At 44.5% G+C, this 27,990-nt stretch overlaps 1 protein-coding gene across 1 annotated transcript in view; it reads right to left on the reverse strand.

The window, feature by feature from the left end:
* Window positions 1-2,423: 2,423 nt before the first annotated feature.
* The window catches only part of LOC115464682 (gastrula zinc finger protein XlCGF58.1-like), a 48,273-nt gene continuing 22,706 nt past the window's right edge, over window positions 2,424-27,990 (reverse strand). Inside the window, exons 3-4 of the mRNA XM_030195075.1 lie at window positions 25,497-25,613; window positions 2,424-5,218 (exon numbers count right to left, since the gene is read on the reverse strand). Of these exons, the coding sequence (XP_030050935.1) occupies window positions 3,039-5,218; window positions 25,497-25,613 (2,297 nt within the window). The 3' untranslated portion in view covers window positions 2,424-3,038. The remainder of the gene's footprint in view (window positions 5,219-25,496; window positions 25,614-27,990) is intronic.

Consider the following 27,990-nt stretch of genomic DNA (forward strand, 5'->3'; position numbering starts at 1 on the left):
GTGACTTAACACCAATGATTGCACCAGTTTCATGAAAATGGCCCTTGGGAAGAAAGGTTTCACTCTTTTGAGTTTCCACATGGCACTGAACATTTTTTTAGTTGTATTCTTCACATGGTTTTCAAGTGTGAGATTTCTATCAATGGTGACTCCCAGAATTTTCAAGTTGTCTGAGACGGGTAGGGTTTCGTTTGGGGTGGTTATGGTGTCGAATTTGTGTGTATTGTGTTGTGAGGTGATTATAAGGCATTGTGTTTTTTCTGCGTTGAGTTTCAGTTGAAATGCGTCCGCCCAGGAGTGCATGATTTGGAAGCTTTGGTTGATTTTGTTGGTAATTTCCTTTAGGTCGTGTTTGAATGGGATGTAGATCGTGACATCGTCTGCATACATGAACGGGTTGAGATGTTGGTTGTCTAATAGCTTGGAGCAAACAATTAAGCATTTAAACAATTCAACACACCCTTATCTTCTGCTAGAAAATATAGAATTCTGATTGTTATACATGAGCTTTTAGTTTTGATTTTATTTTGCATAAGTTGTTTTACATAAAAATAGAATACTTCAACCTATTACTATTTAACTTCCTCTTTTCTCCTTTCCACATAATCTCTATCTAAACAAGTTCAATTTTTTTGAGCATTAATTCTACATCTACCAATTACCCTTACACCTGCATAAATTTTTGATAAGCATTTAAACTTACCTTTTTATTTTAGAAGTAACATTGCATCTGCCAGGCATCCCAATGCTCACACCAGACACACCCAAAGGAGACTCAGACCAAGCACAGCAAACACAGGAAACTACCCTGTCAATTCCCCGCGTGTGGTTGACACCACAGAACTTAAAATTAACCCTTACCTAAGCCTTAAATTCAACATACTGTTGTTTAAGGTTTGATTTCCTTACATGACACAGGAATCAGTTACACGAACCAACAATTCCCTTCAGATTTTTGACTGGTCACTCATAGCTTTAGGACTTGTCTTCCTGCTTATGTTCCTTTTTTGTATTCTATTATTTGCTGTCTAGAATATTCTTTCTTTCCTACAGAATTAAAAGCAGATTACCGCTGTATGAACAGAGCCTACCGTGGCTCCGTTTCCCTTAGACTTTGACACTGATTACGATGGTACCATAGGCATGCTAAAGTTACTCCACAGTGATAACAATAATGACAAATCTTGAAATCCCTTGCTTTACTGTTTTCAAGTTTGCCCAAAGAAGCTAGCGTGCCTCCCGCCTCACAGTCAAAGTTTAAAACTTGTTTGGTAAGGACAGGTATTACCAAACCCCATTTTCTTCCTTTGGAGTTTTATAATTATAAAGGTACATGGGAATTACCCATATGTTGCTACCATTTTGCTCTGTGCCTTCAGCCTATTTTTAGTTACACCATTAGCAATCTTAAACACACAGACTCCCCTTACTAGTGTCTCTCATACTTACTATTCACCTCTTAGTACTCATGTGATTGTGTGGCCATGACGGGTAAAGTAAGGCCCAGAACTCTCAACCTGCTTAGGGATTCTAGGATGCCTGCAACCTAAGACAGCCTACCATCAGAGCACTAACCATGTCCTTTTTGAGCTTATGGTAATAAAGACCTAGCTCAAGATTTGATTTTGAGGTGAAAGCAAACACCTAGGTGCAGGACTAGGTCACTTGCAAGGAGCACTAGCCATTCCCATATTTAGTGAAGGTCTTACTTTCAAAGACCTTCAAGGGGGGAGATGTATATTAACATCATAGCTAAGAGCTTTGATTCAAGGCCTGACTTTGGTTTAGGATCTAAAATGAGAGAAAACCTTACAGGCCCATGACTCTAATCTGAACTCCAGTGTGACTGCAGAACTCATGATCTGTTGTGACACTCTCATGCAGCAGAATGAGGAACGGGCGTAGGTGGAAAAACAGAGAAACATGGTTTAGCAACATGGTGGTCACAGATGTTATGCAGTTGACAGAACAAGATAACTCCTCAGGAAAATGACCTAGCTTTCTAAGAAGAGCTAGTCCATTATTAGCTTTTCCAGTAAATACTAACCAACTCATTATAATAGCCAATCAGTGCTAACTATAATATTAGCATATATCCAATAAATGGGATTGTCAGATTACCTAAGTATGACCTGTTATGTTAATGAACGTATAGAAGTGATTGTATTTCCTATTTCTTGGGAGACAGTCACAGCCAGTACTTTTGTGCAAGCAGGGCTGCTCTCCCATGAGAAACTAATAAATTGTATCTGCATTGGCAAGAGTGGAGGAGTGGCCTAGTGGTTAGGGTGGTGGACTTTGGTCCTGGGGAACTGAGTTCAATTCCCGGCACAGGCAGCTCCTTGTGACTCTGGGCGAGTCACTTAACTCTCCATTGCCTGCCACATTGAGCCTGCCATGAGTGGGGAAAAAGTGCGGGGTACAAATGTAACAAAAAAAAAAGTAATGATAAAAGAATTGTCTTTCTTATAATGAATAAATCCTATTGCTTTATCATAAGTAGCCTTGGGTCTTTTATCTCTGCAAATTGGCTTTGGCTGGTAATTTGGGGTGGGGGCAAAAAAGACTCTAAATAAATCATTAGAGTCTCAGACCCAGAAGAACACCTATGTGTAGCTGTGTACTGTACTCTCATAAGCAATTAATTGTACATATGCTTGGAGAATAATAAAAGTATTTGATTGCTTATATATTCTTTGGAGTCTCAGATATAGCAGTAATTTTGTGTAGCAATGTTCCGTACTCCCAGTGGGATATCACTGATCTGCTAATTGTATTTCTACTTGGTAAGAAATAATTGCTTTCCTAACTGATGCAGCCTTGGGTGATTTATTTCTTCCTAGGTATTGTTGGGTGGACCACCATATTGAGAGGGATAAATTCACTCTAAAAAATACAACAGCCAGCTTCAAGATGACTAAACATTTCCCATTTCCTTCTTACCGAATCTACAGTTGTCCAGTACACACCAGATTTGTTTCTATGCTTGCAGTAAATTATCTTGTCTATAAATTGCTATCCTGAGCTGCAGCTATCAATCACTCATCTTTAGGTTTCAAATCACTTCTGTGTGGATTCTCTGGTGCACTGTGAGTCTCCCTTATGACTGAAGCCTTACCACACTCAGCACTTGTATACAGTTTCACTCCTGTATGGATTTTCTGGTGCTTTGTGAGGTACCCCTTCTCCCTGAAGCTTTTACCACACTCAGTACAAGGAAATGGTTTCACTCCAGTGTGGATTATCTGGTGTGTTGTAAGGTGACCCTTGTTCCTGAAGCTTTTACCACACTCAGCACATGCATATGGTTTCACCCCTGTGTGGATTTTCTGGTGTGTTGTGAGGTACCCTTTGTCTCTGAAGTTTTTACCACACTCACTACAAGTAAATGGTTTCACTCCTGTGTGAATTCTCTGGTGTGTTATGAGGTTTTTCTTATGTCTGAAGCTTTTACCACATTCAGTACATACAAACTGCTTCACTCCTGAGTGGATTCTCTGGTGTGTTGTGAGGTTTGCTTTATGATAAAAACTTTTACCACACTCAGTACATGTATATGATTTTACCCCTGTGTGAATTATCTGGTGCGTTGTGAGGTGCCCCTTGTTCCTGAAGCTTTTACCGCATGCAGCACATTTATATGGTTTCACCCCTGTGTGGATTTTCTGGTGTATTGTGAGGTACCCTTTGTCCCTAAAGCTTTTACCACACTCAGTACAAGTAAATGGTTTCACTCCTGTGTGGATTCTCTGGTGTGTTATAAGATTTTTCTTACGCCTAAAACTTTTGCCACACTCTGTACACATATAAGGTTTCACCCCTGTATGGATTTTTTGGTGTGTTGTGAGGTGCCCCTTGTCCCTGAAGCTTTTGCCACAGTCAGCACAAGTAAATGGTTTCTCTCCTGTGTGGATTCTCTGGTGCATTGTGAGGTATGCCTTAAGAATGAAGCTTTTACCACACTTCGTACATCTATACTGTTTCACTCCTATATGGATTCTCTGATGCACTGTGAGGTACACCTTATGACGGAAGGCTTTACCACATTTAGTACATATATACTGTTTTACGTCTGTCTTTTTTCTTTGGTGCTTTATAAGGTTTGCCTTATAACTGAAAGTTTTACCACACTCAGTGCACACATGCAGTTTCACTCCTGTGTGGATTTTCTGGTGCTTTGTCAGGTTTGCCTTTTGACTGAAACTTTTGCCACACTCTGTACATGCATATGGTTTTACTCCAGTATGGATTCGCTGGTGTTTTGTGAGGCTTTGCTTGTCCTTGAAGCTTTTACCACACTCAGTACAAGTAAATGGTTTCACTCCTGTGTGGAGTTGCTGGTGCTTTGTGAGGTACCCCTTTTGCCTGAAGCTTTTACCACAGTCAGCACATGTAAATAGTTTCACTTCTGTGTGGCTTCTCTGGTGCGTAGTGAGTCTTTGCTGCTCTCTGAAATTCTTAACACACTCAGTAATTGTAACTGGTTTCATACCTCTGTGGATTCCTTCCTGGCTGTCGTTCTCAGTGATTCTTTTACCGCACTCAGTTGATGCACCTAAAACAGGCCTCCCTACTGGATGGAATGCTGCAGTTTCTGTGAAATTTTCTTCCTGCTTGAAGTTTTTGTCAAAATTAGTACATGTTCTCTCATCAGTATTATTTTTCTGGTATTTTATCGTTCTTGCATTATTGATACAGCTTTTTCCATATTCAATACTTGTATACACTCTAGTTTCTCTATTATTTTTCTGGTGTTGTATTAGCTCTTTCTTCCTACTGAAACCGTTCCCACTCTCAGAGTATGTAAAATGTGTCTCTCTTAGACATGTTTTCATTTGTCCCTTCTTACTGAAGGTTTTCTCATTCTCTGTAGATGTAGCTGGTCTCCCTTCAGTGTCAGATTGATGCTGTGATTTCAGAATTACACAATCACGGTGAAATATCTCACCATCACATAAATGTGTTTGATCTTCCATCTGGTTTCTCTGCTCTTGCCCTGGGTAGGGGGTAGTACTGGTACTGTGCTCACGTAGAGCTGCGCCTCCAGTTGAATTTTTTTCTTTATTTTTTGAAATCCATTGATATTTTCTCTTTTCTTTCCAGTCAGAGCAGGAAAGTGTTCCTTCTTCTCGTTCTGATAAAAGCTTTTGGCCTTCAGGTTTCACACTGATCTTCCAGTGATGTGTCTCTGTATTATTGTTTCCAGGATCACCTTTTTCTAGATTAAAAAGAACGAGAACATTGGCCATTATTGGAGTTGAGCAGTTTAACAAGTTCAGCAATACAATAGCCCTTTGTAAATTAGCCACCCATGGAACAACTCCCCGGCATCAGTTCTAGAAGTCACTGGAAACGATACACTGTGCAAGTAGAAACAGAGAAAAACGTACACAGATAAAGACTTTCCGCCCGATACTCAGAGCTATTTAACCGGTTATTAGTTTGGCAGTGTCCTGTTATTTTTTTGTTTGAAAAGTTAAACAACTGTTATGTATTTAATAAGAAAAAGTAAACACTGGGCCTTCAGGAATGAGAAAAATGCAATCCTTTATTAATGATGAATACCCGACACGGGCCGTGTTTCGGCGTACAAACGCCTGCATCAGGGGTCTGAGGCTGCCCACCAACAAGCCCGCAGCTTTGCTTCTCCGCTCTCCCGTACCCCCGTCTCCCGTCTGTGACACACACAACTCGCTCGCTCTTTTCGAGGATGTATTTAATAAGAACATAAGAATAGCCATACTGGGTCAGACCATTGGCCCATTTAGCCCAGTATCCTGCTTCCAGCTGTGGCCAATCCAGGTCACAAGTACCTGGCAGAAACCCAATTAGTAGCAACATTCCATGCTACCGATCCCAGGGCAAGCTGTGGCTTCCCCCATTTGCACCTCAATAATAGGCTATGGACATTTCTTCCAGGAACTTGTCTAAACCTTTTTTAAGCCCAGATACACTAACTACCATTACCATATCCTCCAGCAACAAGTTCCAGAGCTTAAATTAATTTTATAAAATGTTATCACATCCCCTTCTCAGTCATCCTTTCCTAAAATTACCCCCTTAAATCACTAAGGGGGTGGTGGACTTTGGTCCTGAGGAACTGAGTTCAATTCCCGGCACAGGCAGCTCCTTGTGACTCTGGGCAAGTCACTTAACCCTCCATTGCCTGCCGCATTGAGCCTGCCATGAGTGGGAAAGCACGGGGTACAAATGTAACAAAAAAAAATAAAAATAAAATAATTATTTGTCTGGTGAGTAGTAAAGAGATACATCTTAACTCAATCTAGCCTCCCATTTCAGAGATTACTTTCATTCAGTGTTGTATGGATTTCTTTTCATTTCTTTATCTTATCTTTCAATCTGCCTTAAATCACACTGATCACACATTCATCAGACTACTACTACTACTTATCACTTCTATAGCGCTACAAGGCATACGCAGCGCTGTACACCATTCACAAAAAGAAAGTCCCTGCTCAAAGAGCTTACAATCTAAATAAGACAGGTAGACAGAACAACTAAGAGGCAAGGGAATAAAAAGGTGGGGATAAAACGACAGGGTTAGGAGTCAAAAGCAGTGGCAAAGAGGTGGGGTTTTAGTCTGGACTTGAAAACAGGGGCTAGACGTACAGGCTCGGGAAGTCAATTCCAGGCGTGAGGCGCAGCGAGATAAAAGGAACGGAGTCTGGAATTAGCAGTAGAGGAGAAGGGGACAGATAAGAGAGATTTATCAACAGAACGGAGTACCCGAGGGGGGGGCGTAGGGAGAGACAAGAGTGGAGAGGTACTGGGGAGCGGCAGAGTGAATGCACTTATAGGTCAATAAGAGAAGTTTGAATTGAATGCGGAAATGGATAGGGAGCCAGTGAAGTGACTTAAGAAGAGGGCTAATGTGAGCATAGCGACTTTGGCGGAAAATGAGTTGCGCAGCAGAGTTTTGAACTGATTGAAGAGGAGAGATATGGCTAAGTGGGAGGCTGGAGAGAAGCAGGTTGCAATAATCAAGGCGAGAGGTGATAAGAGTGTGGATAAGGGTTCTAGTTGAGTGTTCAGAGATGAAGGGACGGATTTTTGCTGATGTTATAGAGAAAGAAACGACAGGTTTTGGCAATCTGCTGAATGTGAGCAGAGAAGGAGAGAGAGGAGTCGAAGATGACCCCAAGGTTGCGAGCTGATGAGACAGGGAGAATGAGAGTGCCATCCACAGAAATACAGAAAGGAGGGAGAGGAGAGACAGGTTTAGGGGGAAAGATGAGAAGTTCGGTTTTGACCATGCTAAGTTTCAGATGACGTTGAGACATCCAGGCAGCGATATCAAATAGGCAGGCTGAAACATTGGTCTGGATGCTGGTTGAGATTTCGGGTGTACAGAGGTAGATCTGGGAGTCGTCAGCATAGAGATGGTATTGAAAGCCATGGGATGATATCAGAGAGCCAAGGGAAGGAAGTGTAGATGGAGAATAGGAGAGGACCGAGAACAGAACCCTGAGGTACACCGATTGGTAGAGGGATAGAAGTGGAAGAGGATCCACCAGAGTGTAAACCAAAGGTGCGAAGTGAGAGGTAGGAGGAGAACCAGGAAAGAACAGAGCCCTGGAAACCAAGTGAAGACAGTGTATCAAGGAGTAGGTTGTGATCAACAGTGTCAAAAGCGGCGGATAGATCGAGACAAATGCAACATGATTTCTTGAACATTTTAATGTGTATATAAGGCACAGGAAAAAAAAATCAAATTCTGTTGTCATCTCAGTAACAGTGAAAGAAACTCCTTCCATCACCAGATACTTTGTGAAGCAATACAACACTCTGCAAAAGGCCATTCAGAACCTGCCAAACCAAAACAGCACCAATACCCTGAACTCAAACAGCAGCCAATCCACCTCTCCTCCAGAATACAGATACTCCTAGTTCTCAGAGAACGAGTCTGTTCTCTTGAGGTCAGAGTAGCAGATGGAGGAGTTGAGGGAGACAGAGAGGTACATAGAGGAGGCCTACAGGGACCAGTCTGGAAGCTCCTGTGCTGCCTTGGAGGAGGGAGGTCTTCTAAAAGGACAGCATCACCCTGGTGCAGCTGGAAGTAATTCTGTAGTCAGGACAAGCACATCAAGTGATGCACCGAGGATGTGTCTCTAGGAGCTATTGCCCAAGAGGGAAGGGTTAGGATGGCTATTGTAGTTGGTGATTCGATTATTAGGTATGCAGATAGTTGGGTGGCTGGTGGACATGAGGATCGCATGGTCACTTGCCTGCCTGGTGCGATGGTGGCGGACCTCATGCATCACCTAGATAGGATTTTAGATAGTGCTCACCAAAGGAAACACCTCTGAGGACCTCTGTTGCAAAGCAAACTTGAGACCTACCCGGGTTGTTAAGGTAACCTACAAGGGAGGTCACTAAGTACGGGTACTGCTTGGTTCCAAAAAACTCCCAAAACACTCTGGAAGGCTGGAAGATCCGGACCGGACCAGCTTATCTTCTGGCATATGGGAACCGGTAAGCTATCAGTTCCCAGCACCCGCCAGGTTTTAACCACCGGGGGCCGAGGTGTCTGTAAGCAAGGAACCTGGGCACAACCGTGACAGTACCTCCCCCTTAAGGTCTCCCTGGACTTCTCGGGGGATCTGGATTTCCTTGGATCCTCTTGGTGGACTCGGCTGACCAGTTTAGGCGTGTCCCCAACATCCATAGCATTAGGTGCAGGACGTGAGATGGCCAGTTGAGGGCGAGGTGGGGCTTGGTCTATAGAGCTGGGTTGAATGTCCAGTGCTGGAGTAGAGCTACAGACCATGGTTTGCTGCGACCTAGTCCTCTGATTCTTAGATCTCTGGTTCTCTGGATTGTCCTGAAGCTTAGGGCCTGAGGTGGGCTTCTTACGTATGGTGCGGGACCACCGGCCCCAAGGCATCGTTTTAGAACGCCTGTTGGCTGAACCCTGGGGCCCGCGCATATTACCAAGTCCCGCTTGACACTGGCTGATTGGGGGTAATGCACATGCGCAGGTCATTCCCCTCGTAACAGTTGTAGAGTCCTGGGAGTCACTGATATCCGTCCATGCATCTGACTCCTGGTCCGGCTGTTCACCGACCACACTATCGGTGTCAGAGGATAAACAAAGTTTTTGGCACAACTCACCCCAGTCCACAATCTCACCCTTTCCCCAGTCCAGGACCGGATTGTGCCTCTGTAGCCAGGGAAGACCCAAAACAATGGGCTGTACTGCTGAGGGAAGGACATATAGAGAGATATCTTCCCTGTCATTGCCAATCTGTAAGCTCATGGGAACCGTTTGAGTGTTTACATATCCTTGAATGCTTCCATACACTGAAAAGAGCGGGACGGTCTTAGGTAGTTCTTGTGTGGGAATGTTAAGTTGTTGGACCAGAGACGCGGTTATAAAGCTTCCACCCGCCCCAGAGTCCAGAAAGACCTCAGTATGCTCCTGTCTGTGACCTAGGCCGAGTACCGCTGGCATTAAGAACTGGGTACGCAGAAGGTTAGAAGATTGGCTTATTACTGTGCCTGCAGTCAAACCTGGCCCTAAGGAACTGGGTGTCTGTGGACAGTAGACCGCGTAGTGTCCCGTCTCACCACAATACAATCAGAGATTGAAGGTCTGACGCCTGTTTTTCTTGAAACGTGAGAGGGGTATGACCTAATTACATGGGTTCTGCTGGTGGTTGCGGGGGAACCTCCCGCAGACGCGGAGTTGGTGGTAAAACTTGATGGCTCGGCGTCTTCATACCTATCTTGTCTATGGAACGCCGTTCTCGGCCACGCTCCTGGAATCGAATATCAATCATATTACAAATCTTGATTAGCTCATCCAACCTGGTGGGAAGTTCACGTCCAGCCAGCTCATCCTTAATTTGCGGTGCCAATCCCTGCCAAAAGGTCGCGATCAGACTTTCATTGTTCCAAGCTAATTCGGAAGCCAAGGTGCGGAACCTGATCGCATAGAGGCATATTTTCAAAGCACTTAGCCTCCCAAAGTTCCATAGAAACCTATGGAACTTAGCCTCCCAAAGTGCTTTGAAAATATGCCTCATAGTCACCCAGGGTCTGTGTTCCTTGCTTGAGTCTCAAGAGTGCACAAGTTGCAGAAGTAACCTTCCCAGGCTCTTCAAAAACTCGTTTAAATTGATCCAGGAACCCCTGGAGATCATGAAGCACCAGATCGTCCTTTTCCCAAAGAGAGAACACCCAAGTTAATGCTTGACTGGACAACAGAGACATAATGTAAGCTATCCGGGTTCTCTCAGTGGAGAAATCTTGGGCCTGGAGCTCAAAGATTATTTCACACTGGTTGAGAAAACCTCTACAGTCTTTGGGTTTGCCATCATATCTGGGTGCTGATTTCAGATGGACCCCTGGCGTGGCCAGAGCTCTGGTTGATGCGGGACCTGAACTTGAAGCATCCGCTGTAGCCTTTAGGGATGCCGACATAAGTCTCTCGAGCTGATCCATCCGTGCCCCCAGGGTGTGGAGGGCATTAGTATGCTCCTGCAGCGCCTGCATGATGACTGATCCCTCCGAGCTCATGGCCTTACAAACTGTCACGCTTCTTCCGGACTTCTAGGTAAGTGAGCCCTTGGGCCACTGCCAAGAGCGGCAGCAGCAGGAGGAATCACCCAAACACAGGCAAGGCAAAACGGAACTGGAACACAGTGGACCGGAGCAAGGCTTCACCTGCTCTTAGCTGCCCGTCACCAAGAGTTGAGCTCCAGGCTGCAAGCGGCCAGCAGGACTTACCGGATAGGACAAGAGAGAGGAACTGCAGGACACAGCAGCCGGCTGACAAACAGCAGGTCACACTAGAAACATGCTGGGGTCCCAAGTAGACAGCAGGCAGACGAATAGTCCAGAAACAAGCCGGGTCTGGGCAGGCAGCAGGCAGAAGAATAGTCCAGAAACAAGCCGGGTCTGGGCAGGCAGCAGGCAGAAGAATAGTCCAAAAACAAGCTGGGTCTGGGCAGGCAGCAGGCAGGAGAATAGTCCAGGAGACAAACAGTCAAAAGCACAAAAGGGAAAAAACAGCACAGACGCACTGCAACAACTCTCACCGAAGGAAACACCTGTGAGGACCTCTGTTGCAAGGCAAACTTGAGACCTACCCAGGTGGTTAATAAAAGGTAACCTACAAGGGAGGTCACTAAGTACGGGTACTGCTTGGTTCCAAAAAACTCCCAAAACACTCTGGAAGGCTGGAAGATCCGGACCGGACCAGCATATCTTCTGGCACATGGGAACCGGTAAGCCATCAGTTCCCAGCACCCGCCAGGTTTAACCACCGGGGGCCGAGGTATCTGTAAACAAGGAACCTGGGCACAACCGTGACAGCTCCGGAGTCTCAATGCGTGGATGAGGTGATGGTGAAGGGAGGAGGGTTTTAGATTTGTAAGGAACTGGGCAACATTTTGTGGAAGGGGGAGCCTATTCTGGAAGGATGGGCTCCACCTTAACCAGGGTGGGACCAGGCTGCTGGCATTGGCATTTAAAAAGGAGATAGAGCAGTTTTTAAACTAGAACTGGGGGAAAGCCGACAGTCGTTCACAAACGCACGGTACAGAATAAGGTATCTTTCAATGATATCACCTAAACAGGGAAGATAGGGTATCCCTACAGCGAGGTTGCAAAAGAGACCATAGTAGATCCGTGACCTAAAATAAAAATCAGACAAAAGATTGCAAATTAATACTGTCAAGTACTGAGCATAATGTAAATAGGAACAACAAACATAGTTTGAAATGTCTATATGCGAATGCCAGGAGCCTAAGAAATAAGATGGGAGAGTTAGAATATATTGCACTAAATGAAAAATTAGATATAATAGGCATCTCTGAGACCTGGTGGAAGGAGGATAGCCAGAGGGACACTGTCATACCAGGGTACAAATTATATCGCAGAGATAAGGTGGATCGAATTGGTGGAGGGGTAGCATTGTATGTTAAGGAGGGCCTTGAATCAAATAGATTGAAAATTCTGCAGGAAACAAAACACATCTTGGAATCCCTATGGATTGAAATTCCATGTGTAGGAGTCACGTGATGCTATGGACCGGAGTAGCTGCTGAGAGCTCTGCTCCATGCACCTCCAACAAATCCCGCTGATATATCAACTCCCAAACTGGCGAAATTGGATTTAAACGGAAGATAGCGACTCACCCTTGCCCCAGCGGTGAAAAATTGGTGCGGGGTAGCAAAATGGCAGCGAAATCCTTGCGAAAGGATAAAGAAAAAAGAAAAGCGCCAGAGGACAAGATGGCGGCGCCGCCCAGCCCGTCGACCTCGGCGGTTGGGTCAGCGTGGGCAGCGGAGATCGTGGGGGAGGTCACTGCGGCAATGGAGACTTATTTTGGACAGAAAGCTGCAGAGTCTGGACAGAAAACTGGAAGGGCTGCAAAGTAACATGCTGCGGCTGAGTCAGGACCTGACGGCGTTCCAACAACGAACCGGGGCCTTAGAAGATCAAGTTGCCGTAGTTGGGAAAACTACTCAAAGCTCCAGAAACTAGTGGCGGCGCAAGTGGAGAAGATAGAGGACCTTGAAAACCGGTCCCGTCGGAACAATCTCCGGTTTGTTGGCCTCCCAGAGGACTTGGCAGATAGAGACCTCCCCTCTTTCCTAGAGACATGGCTGACTAAGGAGCTAGGCCTGCCACAGGAAATGGGCCCCTTGATTACTAAAAGAGTATACTGTATAGGCGCGCAGAGGCCTGAAGCTACGCAACCAAGAGTAGTGATCTGTCGGCTACTTAACTTTGCCCAGAAAACTAGAATCATGCAGGATTTGAGAGGAGGAAAAGGAATAACCTATAGTAACCAAAAAATATTATGCTTCCAAGACTATTCCACGGTGGTGGTGGCGGGGCAGAGACGGAGCTTCTCACCGATCTGTTTTCAATTGGTGCAGCGGAAAATCAAATTCGCCCTGTTATACCCGGCGAAGCTGAAAGTCACCTATCAAGCAACCACTAAAACTTATTATATGGTTCAAGAAGCTCAGGATTTCATGAAACAACTTGTAAACAGATGAGATGAGTGACCTGTGGCAGACGACATCGGAGAGGGTGACAGACGGGTGGGGAACAGAATATACTAGAAGGAAGGAACCTAATTAACAGATCACGCGTGTCTGAGACAAAAGAAAATGCCAATGTGCACGGAATTTGAACTTGCCTTGCCACTGACCGGAGAGTTGCGTGGAAATAAGAACTCCTGACGCCGTAAGGGCTGAGTTGCAGACGCTGACCTGAGCTGACTTGGTTGACTTGAGACTTTAAGTTTAAATAAAGAGTTGGCAGAAGAGTAAACTTGAGCACGGTGATGTGGAGTCAGACATAAGTAAATTGATGCCCAGTTGATGGTCTGCTTAGAGGAAGCTGAAGAGATGTGGGTGTCGGACACTGCAACCATACAACTATGTTGACTGTCATTCTGGTTTGAAATTTTGTCTATAGGAATGTATATGAATGAAGCAGTGAGCAAATGATAGTGTGCATGGCAGAAGCACGAGTGGAAGATAGAACGTGCAGGGGGAGAGGTAAGCTTGACAAGGGAAAGGGGACTACAAAGACATAAATTTGGCGTAAAGAGTGTAAATGCACCGTGGGATAGACAGGTGAATGGGTTGGGTAGATGGAACTTTAATCCAAGAGCTTAACGTTAAAAAGAGGAGTGTGGTAGCCTTATTCGATAGTCAGGAGTTAGGCTCTTGGATGCACCACTGTTTGAATGTAAAGTTGGAACTCTAATATGTGCTATGACTGAGACATGGGTGACTGAGGAAGTGACCGGAATAGGCAATAGAACAAGTAAAGTGGAGTGGGGGTGGGCTGGTTATCAAAATAGGGCGGGAGTTAAAAAGAACCTGTACAAGATAGCGGGGATGTGGGAGGAGAGGCGTCAATTGTGACTTGTTCCTGGTGGTAGAGACACAAATAGAGGGATGATAAGAGGGACTAGGGGAGGGGAGGTAGAAGGTTGGGGAGGGTGGGCAGGGGGGACAGGGGAGGGACGAAAAGGAGGATATTGGATGGTACAATACAAATATCTAAAGATGCTTGTTGGGAGGGAGGGGGGAAGGAATTTTTCCGCTCATGTCAATGCTGGTAAGAATATACAGTGCTACAGGAGTCTGTAACTTTCCAGGTATTGGACCCCTGAATCCAAACTCCTGCACAGTAAAGTAAATTCTGACCTTTAAATTCCAAACTTCTCAACTTTCTGGCTAAAGGTGAGATACCTGATATTCTCTTTAATTTAATGCTTATTGCTTAATTAATTAATTTGCCCTGTGAAACCTTTTCTTTCTTTCTTTCTTTTCCTGCCAAGCTCTGATTGATAGAGAGAGAGGAGAGGCTGTTTAAACAGCATTGCATTCAATTGAGACTCAAAAGTTACATTTTACACTGCTGAAACTGCTATAATTATTGGGAATATTTAGATTTATATCACCAAGAGGAAAGTTATATTCTAAGACAATTTTAAAAGTTAAATCAATTGAAAATTCTTTGATCAGACTGTACCATTCTGGTCCCCATCTAGAGAATTGCCTTGATAACAACAGTAGTTAGCTGACACTTTGGGACTTATAATCCCACCCACCCTCCCCACATGCCACCCACCACAGGGTTTTCCACTCATATATAGACAAACCAAACCTCATAACCTTTACTCCTCAATCATACACAGGCAGTCTTGCAGACTGTTAACCCAACATAGTACACCTGTTCATACCCATTTCAACCAATCAGGATGACTTTTGTTCTCTGCAATAATTGTGGTGCTTTACTTTCAAGGCCAATCATCTGGAGACTTAAAGCTTGTCCTATCTGTCTTCAGCTATCTAGTTTACAACAAGAGCTCAGTAAAGTAATGCAAGAATTGTATGCAATTAAAGCAGCTTCTAGAACTACACAGAAAAATAACTTCTCACCACTGCCTCAAAGAATAAAACCACATAAGAACAGATGGTTCACAGTAGGCTCAGGCAGACTTCGTCAGGTGACACAGAAGCATCCACCCGCACAAGTGTTGCCACTAAAGAATTCTTTTGCTCCACTACAATACTTTGATGCTACTGAAAATAGAACTGAGGCAGAGGAAAAAGCAATAAAGTTGGAACAAAAAGACACGAAGGTACCCAAAGTAAAAACACACCCCCAAATCACTAATGTTGGCACACATACCAGGAAATATAGATGGAAAGCGATGGCCACAAATGCTCAAAGTCTAAGCAATAAAGTTCACGACCTTCAATACCTGATGTTGGAAGCAGACTTAGATGTAGTTGCAATCACAGAGACGTGGCTCAACGGTTCCCACGAATGGGATGCAAGCATACCAGGCTATAATCTATTTAGGAAGGATAGAGAGGGTCGTAAAGGTGGAGGAGTAGCTCTGTATGTGAGGAATGATATCACGGCGACTGAAATGACAGGGACCTGGGGAAAGGAAGAAGCGATATGGATCACCTTAAAAAGAGATGATAGAACCTCTGTCCACGTGGGTGTTGTCTATAGACCCCCGACACAATTAGAAGAACTAGATAAAGATCTGATCGCAGATATTCAAAAATTAGGAAAGAAAAAAGAGGTTCTGTTGATGGGAGATTTCAATCTGCCGGATGTAGATTGGAAGGTTCCATCTGCCAAATCGGAAAGAAGTAGAGAGATCGTGGATGCTTTCCAAAGTGCTCTGCTCAGACAAATAGTGACAGAACCCACGAGGGAGGGAGCAACGCTGGATCTGGTGCTCACAAATGGGGATAGTGTGTCAAATGTCCGAGTGGGTGCACACCTGGGAAGCAGTGACCATCAAACGGTTTGGTTTGATATGACGGCTGAAGTGAAGGGCAGCCACTCTAAACTCAAAGTCCTGGATTTCAAGCGTGCTGACTTTAGTAAAATGGGGGAATACCTGAGGAAGGAGCTGATGGGCTGGGAGGACGTACGAGAAGTGAAAGGACAGTGGTCCAGGATGAAAGAAGTAATAAATAGGGCCACAGACCTTTATGTAAGGAGAGTAAATAAAAGCAAGAGAAAAAGGAAACCGATATGGTTCTCCAAGCAAGTGGCTGACAAAATAAAGGCTAAAGAATTAGCGTTCCAGAAATATAGAAAATCTCAAGAACAAGAACACGGGGAGGAATACTGGATGAAACAGAAAAAAGCCAAGAGAGAGGTACGTCTGGCGAAGGCGCAAGCGGAAGAACAAATGGCTAGAAATGTAAGGAGGGGCGACAAAAATTTCTTCAGGTATATTAGTGAAAGGAGAATGACTAAAAAGGGAATTGTGAGACTAAAAGATACTGTGAACCGCTATGTAGATAATGATGAAGAAAAAGCCAATTTGCTAAATAGATACTTTTGTTCTGTTTTCACTGAAGAAAATCCTGGGGAAGGACCGCGAGGGACTGGCAAAAGTACACCTGAGAATGGAATGGATATAGCACCGTTCACGGAAGAGAGTGTGTATCAACAACTTGGAAAGCTAAAGGTGGACAAAGACATGGGACCGGACGCGATCCACCCCAGAATATTGAGGGAGCTCAGAGAGGTTCTGGCGGGTCCTCTTAAAGATTTATTTAATAAATCCTTGGAGACGGGAGAGGTTCCGAGGGATTGGAAAACGGCGGAGGTGGTCCCTCTTCACAAAAGTGGTGATAGGGAAGAAGCTGGAAACTACAGGCCGGTAAGCCTCACTTCGGTTATTGGAAAAGTAATGGAAGCGATGCTGAAGGAAAGAATAGTGAATTTCCTGGAAGCCAATAAGTTGCAAGATCCAAAACAACATGGTTTTACCAAAGGGAAATCGTGCCAAACTAATCTCATTGAATTCTTTGATTGGGTAACTGGAGAATTGAATCATCGACGTGCTATAGACGTAATCTACTTAGATTTTAGCAAAGCTTTTGACACGGTACCCCACAGGAGGCTCTTAAATAAACTCGATGGGCTAAAGATAGGTTCCGAAGTGGTGAACTGGATTAGGAACTGGTTGACGGACAGACGCCAGAGGGTGGTGGTAAATGGAGTTCGCTCGGAGGAGGGAAAGGTGAGTAGTGGAGTGCCTCAGGGATCGGTGCTGGGGCCGATTCTGTTCAATATATTTGTGAGTGAAATTGCCGAAGGGTTAGAAGGTAAAGTTTGCCTATTTACGGATGATACTAAGATTTGCAACAGAGTGGACACCCAGGAGGGAGTGGAAAGCATGAAAAAGGATCTGAGGAAGCTAGAAGAATGGTCTAAGGTTTGGCAATTAAAATTAAATGCGAAGAAATGCAAAGTGATGCATTTAGGGAGTAGAAACCCACGAGAGACTTATGTGTTAGGCGGTGAGAGTCTGATAGGTACTGAGGGGGAGAGGGATCTTGGGGTGATAGTATCCGAGGATCTGAAGGCGACAAAACAGTGTGACAAGGCGGTGGCCGTAGCGAGAAGGTTGCTAGGCTGTATAGAGAGAGGTGTGATCAGCAGAACAAAGGAAGTGTTGATGCCCCTGTACAAGTCGTTGGTGAGGCCCCACCTGGAGTACTGTGTTCAGTTTTGGAGGCCGTACCTTGCGAAGGATGTTAAAAAAATGGAAGCGGTGCAGAGAAAAGCTACGAGAATGGTATGGGATTTGCGTTCCAAGACATATGAAGAGAGACTTGCTGACCTGAACATGTATACCCTGGAGGAAAGGAGGAACAGGGGTGATATGATACAGACGTTCAAATATTTGAAAGGTATTAATCCGCAAACGAATCTTTTCCGGAGATGGTAAGGTGGTAGAACGAGAGGACATGAAATGAGATTGAAGGGGGGCAGACTCAGGAAAGATGTCAGGAAGTATTTTTTCACAGAGAGGGTGGTGGACACTTGGAATGCCCTCCCGCGGGAGGTGGTGGAGATGAAAACGGTAACGGAATTCAAACATGCGTGGGATATGCATAAAGGAATCCTGTGCAGTAGGATTGGATCCTCAGCAGCTTAGCCAAAATTGGGTGGTGGAGCAGGTGGGGGAAGAGGGGTTGGTGGTTGGGAGGTGAGGATAGTGGAGGGCAGACTTATACCGTCTGTGCCAGAGCCGGTCATGGGAGGCGGGAATGGTGGTTGGGAGGCGGGAAATACTGCTGGCCAGACTTGTACGGTCTATGCCCTGAAAAAGGCAGGTACAAATCAAGGTAAGGATACACATATGAGTTTATCTTGTTGGGCAGACTGGATGGACTGTGCAGATCTTTTTCTGCCGTCATCTACTATGTTACTAGTTACTATGTTACTATGTTAAGAGGGGGAGGCCATGGGCTGGGGTGGCACCCCCTTGAGAACAAAAGAATAGAACAGAAGATTAGATACCAAAACTCATCTTGCTATGCTTAAAATAATAACTTGGAATGTGGGAGGGATAGGCTCTCCTGTGAAGAGGTCTAAGATCTTACGGTATCTGCAGAGGATCCGGGCAGACGTGGCACTCCTACAGGAGACACATCTGAACTCGATTGAGCACGCTAAGCTTAAAAAATGGTGGGTGGGGTACTGCATTGAATCGCCTGCAAAGGGCAGGAACGGTGGAGTGGTGATTTTGATCCGGAAGGGGGTGGTTGGGCATATTAGCCACATTATCAAAGACCCGGAGGGACGATACATCTTCTGTAAGGTAGTAGTGGCCAGGAGACAAATCTTAGTGGGAAGTATCTAAGCATCGAACCAACTGGATAAACAGTTTTACCAACAACTGCTAGCACATCTAACGAAGGCAGAATCGGTCCCGATGATCCTGGGGGGAGATTTTAATATGGTATGGGACCCCCAGGTCGATAAATCACATGCTACTCCCACACCGCCTCGCTGGATGTCGAAGGGCCTCCCAAACCTTTGCTATCTTCTGGACCTCTTGGACGTTTGGAGGGTCCTTCACCCACAGGACAGAGACTACACACATATGTCTAGGGCTCATAACACACAATCTAGGATTGACTATCTGCTGGTGTCCCGCTTCCTAATGGGGGAAATGCAAGACACTCAGGCCCATATGCAATCTCGGACCATGCAGAGGTTTGGGTGACATGGAACCCGGGGGGGGGGGGGGGGAGTGGGCAGTGGACATTCCCTACCTACTTGGCTAATCACACTGGATTTCGGGAACACTTGCTGAAAAGTTGGGGGGAATGTAAACGCTTTAATGAGCACACCACATCGGACCCCACTGTGTTTTGGGAAGCAGCAAAAGCAGTGTTGAGGGGAGAGGTCATTAGTTATGTGAGTCAATTCAAAAAGACTAGAGACAGCGAAATACTGAGATTAGAGAAACAAGTTAGGATATTGAGGAAGGCACATGGGGAGAGGCCTACTGCACAACTGAAAACAGATCTGGTATCAGTCCAAGTGGCCTTAAACTCTCTCATACATGAGAGGGAGAAGAAATCACAGGATTATTAAGGGTTTCAACTGTATAGGCATGGCAGTAAGGGAGGGAAGATGTTAGCCAGACTGATAGCTCCGTAAGCAAGCCTCTAGAATTGTTATATCATTAAAAGATGAGACTGGTAAATTATGCCACACAGATAAGGAGATTCGAGACATATTTAAAACATTCTACCAGAGGTTGTACAAGGCAGAGGAAGACCCAGGCATCCCGAGTAGTGTGTACCTGGAGGGAGTGGGACATCCAGTCCTTTCAGATAAGGATTGGAAATATCTAAATTCCCCTATCACAGTAGACGAAGTTCATTGGGCAGTTGAAAATAGCCAATTGGGGAAAGCACCAGGACCAGATGGTATGAGAGTGGAATTTTACAAGCTGATGGGCGCAGAGATCGAAGCAGTACTGGTAGACGTTATCACTGGATGGGTGGAAAAAGGTCTGCTGCCTAGCTAGTTAAATAAGGCCCAGATCATTTTAATTCCCAAGCCCAAAAGGGATGCAACCTTACCAGAATCATATCGCCCAATATCGTTGTTGAATTGTGAAGTGAAACTATTTGCTAAATACTGGCTAAACGCTTGGGGAAGATACTACCAAAGTTAGTCCAAGAGGGACAAGTGGGGTTTGTTAAAGGCAGACCAATTTCAAAGAACTTAAGAAAAATCCTGGCAGCACTAGAGAAAATAGGAATGGAATTGGAGCCTGCACTCATGGTCAGCTTTGACGCAGAGAAGGCTTTCGATCGAGTGCACTGGGACTATCTGTTTGAGACACTGAAAGCCTACGGCTTTACAGGGTGGTTTGTAAGAGCGATTAAAACACTATATGCTAATCTGAAAGCAAGAATAGTAGTTAATGACAGTAGCTCAGAGGAGTTTGCAATAAGTAGGGGAACTAGGCAGGGGTGCCCACTCTCACCTTTATTATTTGCACTCTATTTGGACCCTCTGATTAGAGACATATGCTCAATGCCTGCAGTGAGGGGGGTACAGTTCAATAACCAAGAATTTAAGCTGGCAGCCTTTGCAGATGACCTTCTGGTTATGATTATGAACCTGGTAGTGTCCTTGCACGCCTTGCTGAAAATATTTCAAGAATTTGGAACCTACTCAGGGTTCAAATTAAACTTGGAAAAGTCTGAGGCTTTGGCCAGTAATGTCAATATAAACGAGGCATGGCAGGGGAGGTTCCCACTGAGATGGGCGATGGGCAAATTTCATTACCTTGGAATTCAGTTAACTCCCAGGACTGCAGATCTTTATTCTACTAACATACAATTATTGTTGGCCCAGACTAGGCAACAATTAGAGAGCTGGAATTTGCTGCAGTTGCCTTTAATAGGAAGAACAAGTTTAATCCGTATGGTGATCTTCCCCCGTTGGCTCTATGTCATACAGACTATTCCAGTATGTTTGCTACGCTAAGATCTTAATGCCTTTTATAAGTTAGTGGTGAAGTTCTGCTGGGCAAACAAAAAAGTGAAGATGAAATACCAGTGGATGCTGGGAGGTTGGGAGCATGGAGGACTGGGATTGCCGGACCTGCAGCGGTACAATATGGCTTGCTTGTTAAGGCACATTAGGGATTGGATTTTTGATACAAGCTACTATACACCACTTGACATAGAGAAGGCACTTTTTGAGCCTTTACGACCACAGACTTTACTGCAGCTAGAGAGCGTGCAGATCCCCGGGAAACATAGGCAAAATCTGTTGCTGCTTTCCCTGAGGAAGGCATGGCGATTTCTGTTGACTAGACTAGGTATAGGTAGGGGAGTAACAGAACTTATAACCATTAGGGGGAACCCTATGTTTGAGGCCGGGTTAGAAAACCCTATCTTCAGACGCTGGGAAGAGCGTGGAGTGAACTGCTTAGGAGACACTCTATGTGAGAATGGAAACCTTAAGACCCTGGAACAGATACTAGGGGCTGATACCATACAATGGGGAGACACATACGCATTTTGGCAGTTCAAACATTTTATTCAATCCCTGAATCGGGACCGCATTACTCAGCAGCTGGGTACTTCTTTGAGGAGATCTCAGAGACACAGCCATCTATCTCTGGTCTGCACAAGGCATTGTGGGCGAAAACAGATCACAAAAATTTTACACAGTTGAAGGAACATTGGGAAAAAGATTTAGGTATTAGCCTGGCAACATGGGATATTAACGGGCAACTGAAGGGGATATCAAAGACGATCAGCGGAACTCAGTACAGGGAGTGTGCCTTTCGCTTCATACATCGTGCTTACATGACCCAGGCTCAATTAGCAAAGTTTGGGGGGACACAGACCTCGGTATGTAGGCGATGTGGGAGAGCAGATAATTCCTTCTATCATGGTTTTTGGGGTTGTTGGAAAATTAAAGCATTCTGGGGGAAAGTAACTACTTACCTGTCAAAAATACTAGACCGTCAGATAGTGGGTACACCGAAGCAGTTGTTGCTGAATCTCCCGGGAGCGGATGGAGGGGTTGGGGGTTCCCTGCTACTTCGTAAATTTACTTTGTTAGGAAAAAAATGTAATTTGCAATATTGGACGACGGACACTGGGCCAGAATATTGGCACTGGAGGAATCTAATTCACCAGCTGATGATGTGGGAGGTGAAAGAAGCACAACGTGGGCCCAAGAGGAGAATTGCATTCTTAAAACTCTGGGGCACATATATAGACTCCCTGACCCCATAGGGGGAGAAGTTTAGTTCTGAACGCGCTGTAATGGTTGAACAAAGAACCTATAAATACCAGACATGAGTGGAGGAAGGGGGGGGGACGGGGGGTTTAAAGGTTAGAATAGGAATTATCGAGGAGGGAGAACTATTGAGGCAAGACTGTTGTCTGTGTGGGAAGGTAATGAATAATAATCAGTTCCATAAGTGTTGTTTCAACTGTCGGGTTGTTGGGTACCGTTGGGGGAGGACCTAAGAGTCCAGACCTTTTCCCTTTTTTTCGCTAAGGCATTCGACAGGTTGATATCCTAGTTTTGGGATTCTTACTAATTTTCTCCAGCACACATCAATAAATGTATGACTTATTGACTTTGACTTCATACAGGAGAGGTGAGTTTAGATGAATGAGAAAAAGAGAATAACTTGTCCAAGATTATGGATGGAATGTCATATTGCATGGTCAATACAATTGTTCAAACATATAATATACACCATGTACCACCAATATTAACAGCTAAAACATTTAATGAAAATGCAGGGATGGGAGGGAGGTGGAGAATTAAGGTAAGAAAGGAATTTGTTGAAAATAATTGAGCTACACACGTCTCGGTTTGAATTACTGTTTTGTTTATTCACTTGTTCAATAAAAATGTTTCAAACTGAAATTCCATGTGTAAAGGAGAAAAAGATAGTGATAGGAGTGTACTTCCGTCCACCTGGCCAAGATGAACACAAGGATGTAGAAATGTTATCGGAAATTTAGGGAGACTAACAAACTGAGCAACACGATAATAACGGGTGATTTCAATTAACCCGAGATTGACTGGGTAATTGTAACATCGGGGCACGCTAGGGAGGTAAAATTCCTTGACAAAATCAAGAATTGCTTTATGGAGCAGCTGGTGCAGGAGGTAATAGTGCTGGGGTCGCTTGATAGAACAAATATTGCCCTCGATATGAGGTGGTGACAGAGGCAAATCTTTAAAACGTAGTGAGAAGAGTTGGATACACAGACTCGGATCTCTGGAATCTAGGGGTCTTAATGTAGCAGTGGAATGGGCTGTTTTTCTTTAATAATTTGCTGTTAATTTTTTTCTTTTTCTTTCTTTTCTTCTCTTTGAAGTGCTAGTCAGTTGCGATATTTGGATGTTAGGTAGTTTTATTGTAGTCGTCAGTATGAGCAGCTTAGATTGGACTGGCCAGAAGCAGGACGTCATGCTGTTACTGATTGGTAATAGAGCATATATACACAGCATCATTGCTGACGTTTTGCAGTTAGCCTGGAAAGAAAATGGCTGACATCAGTTAAAGGTTTGTGCGAAGAGAGCCATGTTGGATACCAAACAGTGGACAAGTAAAAGAGTGTACTTGTTTTGTGGTTTGTTTTTGATTTGCAGCACTATATCCCTGATGAAGACTGAGGATGAAACGGGTCTTATTGGTACAGATCAGTGCGCTGCATGTCATATGAGATTTTATATAGAAAAGAAACATACAAATATTTTTTGGTTGAATAAGTGGTGTATAACTGATGTACTGATGTAAGAGTTTTTGCCAATGATAGACTGAGGTCTAGTGTGGACGGCCTCGAGAGAGCTTTAACTGAGCACTAAAGGAGCGTTCCACAGACTGGTCCACTAGGGTGCTGTATTACCACGGACCTCTGAGGCTTTTCCCTTTCTCTTCACACAAGTTGTTTGAGAATTCAGTTTGGTATCAGCTATATTATCCAGTTACTACTACTACTTATCATTTCTATAGCGCTACAAGACATACGCAGCGCTGTACATTTGAAAATGAAGAGACAGTCCCTTCTCGACAGAGCTTACAATCTAACTAGGCCAGACAAACAGGACAAATAAGAGATAAGGGAATTACTAAGGTGGGGATTATAAAATAAGGGTACTGAACAAGTGAGTAAGGGTTAGAAGTTAAAAGCAGCATCAAAAAGGTGGGCTTTTAGCCTAGAAAAATTCAGAAATGGAAAACAATAATATCAACCTCTCACAATATGCTGATATATCAACCTACGCGTTTATTGTACCTTCTGTATTATATACTAGACTTCTACAAATCTAAATTTTGTAACCGCCTTTTTAGCAATATGTAAGCCACATTGAACCTGCCATATGGTGGGAAAATGTGGGATACAAACGTAATAAATAAATAAATAAATAGATTTGAAGACGGCCAGAGATGGAGCTTGATGTGCCAGCTCAGGGAATCTATTCCAGGCATATGGTGCAGCAAGATAAAAGGAACGGAGTCTGGAGTTAGTGGTGGAGAAGAAGGGTGCAGATAAGAAAGATTTACCCAGTGAACGGAGTTCCCGGAGAGGAGTGTAGGGAGAGATGAGAGTGGAGAGGTACTGAGGAGCTGCAGAGTGAAGGCACTTGTAAGGCAATAAGAGGAGTTTGAACTGTATGCGAAAACAGATAGGGAGCCAATGAAGTGATTTGAGGAAAGGGCTAATATGAGCATAGCGACACTGGCGGTATATAAGTCATGTAGCAGAATTTTGAACAGATTGAAGAGGAGAGAGATGGCTAAATGGGAGACCGGTAAGAATCCAACTTACGGTTGGATATTTATTCTTGTACAATCTTTCACTTTCCTGTCCTTGTGGTCTGTAGCTTTTGATGTGGGCTGGTTCTGCTTGTTTTGCCCCTCTATTAATCTGGACTATACACTCACCCTAAACAAGTCTCAGCATGACAGCGTATTTAGCACATTTAAAAGAAATTGGAGGAAATTACTGTTCACTCGAAGCATAATTCAGCTTTGGAATTTGCCACCAGAGAATCCGATAAAATCAGTTAGCAGAGTTGGAGACACAGGAGCCAGCTCTGTGAGTGCCAGTGGGTGCTGAGCACTGCAAATATTGAGCAAGCTCCTTCACTGCGTTGTATTGTATCTGGCATCCCCAGTCATTTTGAAATGTTGGCAGCTATGCCTGGAGAAAATGTCCAAGGGTCATTCTTAATCAGACAGACCTGAGGAAAGCCACTGCATATCCCTGCCTGTAAACAGCACAGAATCTACCTATCTTTTGGGATCCTGCCAGGTACTTGTGACCTGGATTGGCCCCTGTTGGAAACAAGATACTGAGCTTGATGGACCTTTCAACCATAAGAGCCAACTTTTCAAAATTGTTGGGGGTGCTTAGTCCAATGGAAATAACCCCTCACTGGACACATACAAGGAATTTTCTCAATATTGGGAGTGCTCAAGCACCCACAGAACCCACAGAGTCGGCTCCTAATTCAACTGCTCCAGTTTGGTGGTTCTTAGGATTTTCTTTACACCATTTTTGTAATTCTTAGTTCAGGCCCTCTGTATGTTGTAATACCTCCCCTTTCTCTGTAGAATACCGATTATTACTCAGCTGTACAGTGTAATATCTGCTATTAGTACTAACCTGTGCATGAATGAGATACTTCTTTCCCTCCTGATTCCTTTGGATCCCAGCCATGTGGCTCTTCCTCTTGTTTAATCCACATTAATACTTCAGGATTGATGCTTTCATGGTCTGTGCCTAGGAATTACAAAGAAAATTGGAGTTTATTTTTCTGACATTCACAGAACAATACACAGCAGTAATTCTCAGGGTGCAGCATATACTGGAGGGAATTGAGGTTCTACTACAGTCATTTACCATAAAGAAGAGGTGGGATACAAATGCAACAAATAAATAAATATGGGGGTCGTTGTTACAAATGACCTTGAAGTGATCTAACCTTATAAAGGTGGGAGAGCAAATTTTGAAAGAGATATATAAATAACCAGCACAAAGAATAAGATGGTAGGAGTGGCCTAGTGGTTAGAGCACTGGTCTTGCAATCCAGAGGTGGCCGGTTCAACTCCCACTGCTGCTCCTTGTGATCTTCGGCAAGTCATTTAACCCTCCATTGCCTCAGGTACAAACTTAGATTGTGAGTCCTCCTAGGACAGAGAAATATCCAGAGTACCTGAATGTAACTCACCTTGAGCTACTACTGAAAAAGGTGTAAGCAAAATCTAAATAAATAAAATTAATTTCCCTACAAAGCATTGAGACCTCATCAGGAGTATTGAAATGTCAAGTAGTAGTATTGTGTTCCATCCAAACTACCCCTTCCAGCCTGGGGTGGCCAGTGGTGCTTAGGTGGTCAATATTCCATCCTCATTCTTCTTGATCTTTCCGCTGCTTTTGACACTGTCGATCACAGCATACTTCTCGATACCCTGTCCTCACTTGGATTCCAGGGCTCTGTCCTTTCCTGGTTCTCTTCCTACCTCTCCCTCCGCACCTTTAATGTTCACTCTGGTGGATCCTCTTCTACTTCTATCCCTCTGCCTGTCGGCGTACCTCAGGGTTCTGTTCTTGGTCCCCTCCTCTTTTCTATCTACGCTTCTTCCCTTGGTTCATTAATCTCATCCCATGGCTTTTCCTACCATCTCTATGCTGATGACTCCCAAATCTACCTTTGTACCCTGATATCTCACCTTGCATCCAAACCAAAGTTTCAGCGTGCTTGTCTGACATTGCTGTCTGGATGTCTCAACGCCACCTGAAATTAAATATGACCAAAACCGAGCTTCTCATTTTCCCCCCCAAACCCACCTCCCCGCTCCCCCCGTTTTCTATTTCTGTTGATGGCTCTCTCATTCTCCCTGTCTCCTCAGCTCGAAACCTTGGGGTCATCTTTGACTCTTCTCTCTCCTTCTCTGCTCATATCCAGCAGATTGCCAAGGCCTGTCGTTTCTTTCTTTACAACATCCGTAAAATCCGCTCCTTTCTTTCCGAGCACTCTACCAAAACCCTCATCCACACCCTTGTCACCTCTCGTTTAGACTACTGCAATCTGCTTCTTGCTGGCCTCCCACTTAGTCACCTCTCCCCTCTCCAGTCGGTTCAAAACTCTGCTGCCCGTCTCATCTTCCGCCAGGGTCGCTTTACTCATACTACCCCTCTCTTCAAGACCCTTCACTGGCTCCCTATCCGTTTTCGCATCCTGTTCAAACTTCTTCTACTAACCTACAAATGTACTCACTCTGCTGCTCCCCAGTATCTCTCCACACTCGTCCTTCCCTACACCCCTTCCCGTGCACTCCGCTCCATGGATAAATCCTTCTTATCTGCTCCCTTCTCCACTACTGCCAACTCCAGACTTCACGCCTTCTGTCTCGCTGCACCCTACGCCTGGAATAAACTTCCTGAGCCCCTACGTCTTGCCCCATCCTTGGCCACCTTTAAATCTAGACTGAAAGCCCACCTCTTTAACATTGCTTTTGACTCGTAACCACTTGTAACCACTCGCCTCCACCTACCCTCCTCTCTTCCTTCCCGTTCACATTAATTGATTTGATTTGCTTACTTTATTTATTTTTTGTCTATTAGATTGTAAGCTGTTTGAGCAGGGACTGTCTTTCTTCTATGTTTGTGCAGCGCTGCGTACGCCTTGTAGCGCTATAGAAATGCTAAATAGTAGTAGTAGTAGTAGGTGGGGGTAGTCACCCTCTGCTCCTACTTGGCCTTCAGTTGGGTCTCAAAATGGCGGTCTCACGGTACTACCACTAAGAGGCAAGGCATACTTCCATATAAGGAGATGGTTCTGGTTGTGGTTCTATACTGCTCCTTTGGACAGTTCATTGTGCAAAAGAATTTGCCTCTCTCTCCACATGACACTAAAATGTATAACAATCCAGGACGCAGATTCAGTAACAATTCTGAGGGAAAATGATGAGACAGCAACAAGAATAGTGAGTAGGACAGAAGGACTGGAAAAGAAACTGAACATACTCCAAAAGAGAATGGAGGAGACTGAGTCCCAAATCTAAGCCTTGGAGGAATTACACAGAATCAACCAAAAAGCGATCAAACGAATCAGAAGGGAAGTTTAGGCAGTCAAAGCAAATGACAGAGAGAACAG

This window comes from Microcaecilia unicolor, chromosome 1, assembly GCF_901765095.1.
Source record: "Microcaecilia unicolor chromosome 1, aMicUni1.1, whole genome shotgun sequence".
NCBI classification, from domain to species: domain Eukaryota; kingdom Metazoa; phylum Chordata; class Amphibia; order Gymnophiona; family Siphonopidae; genus Microcaecilia; species Microcaecilia unicolor.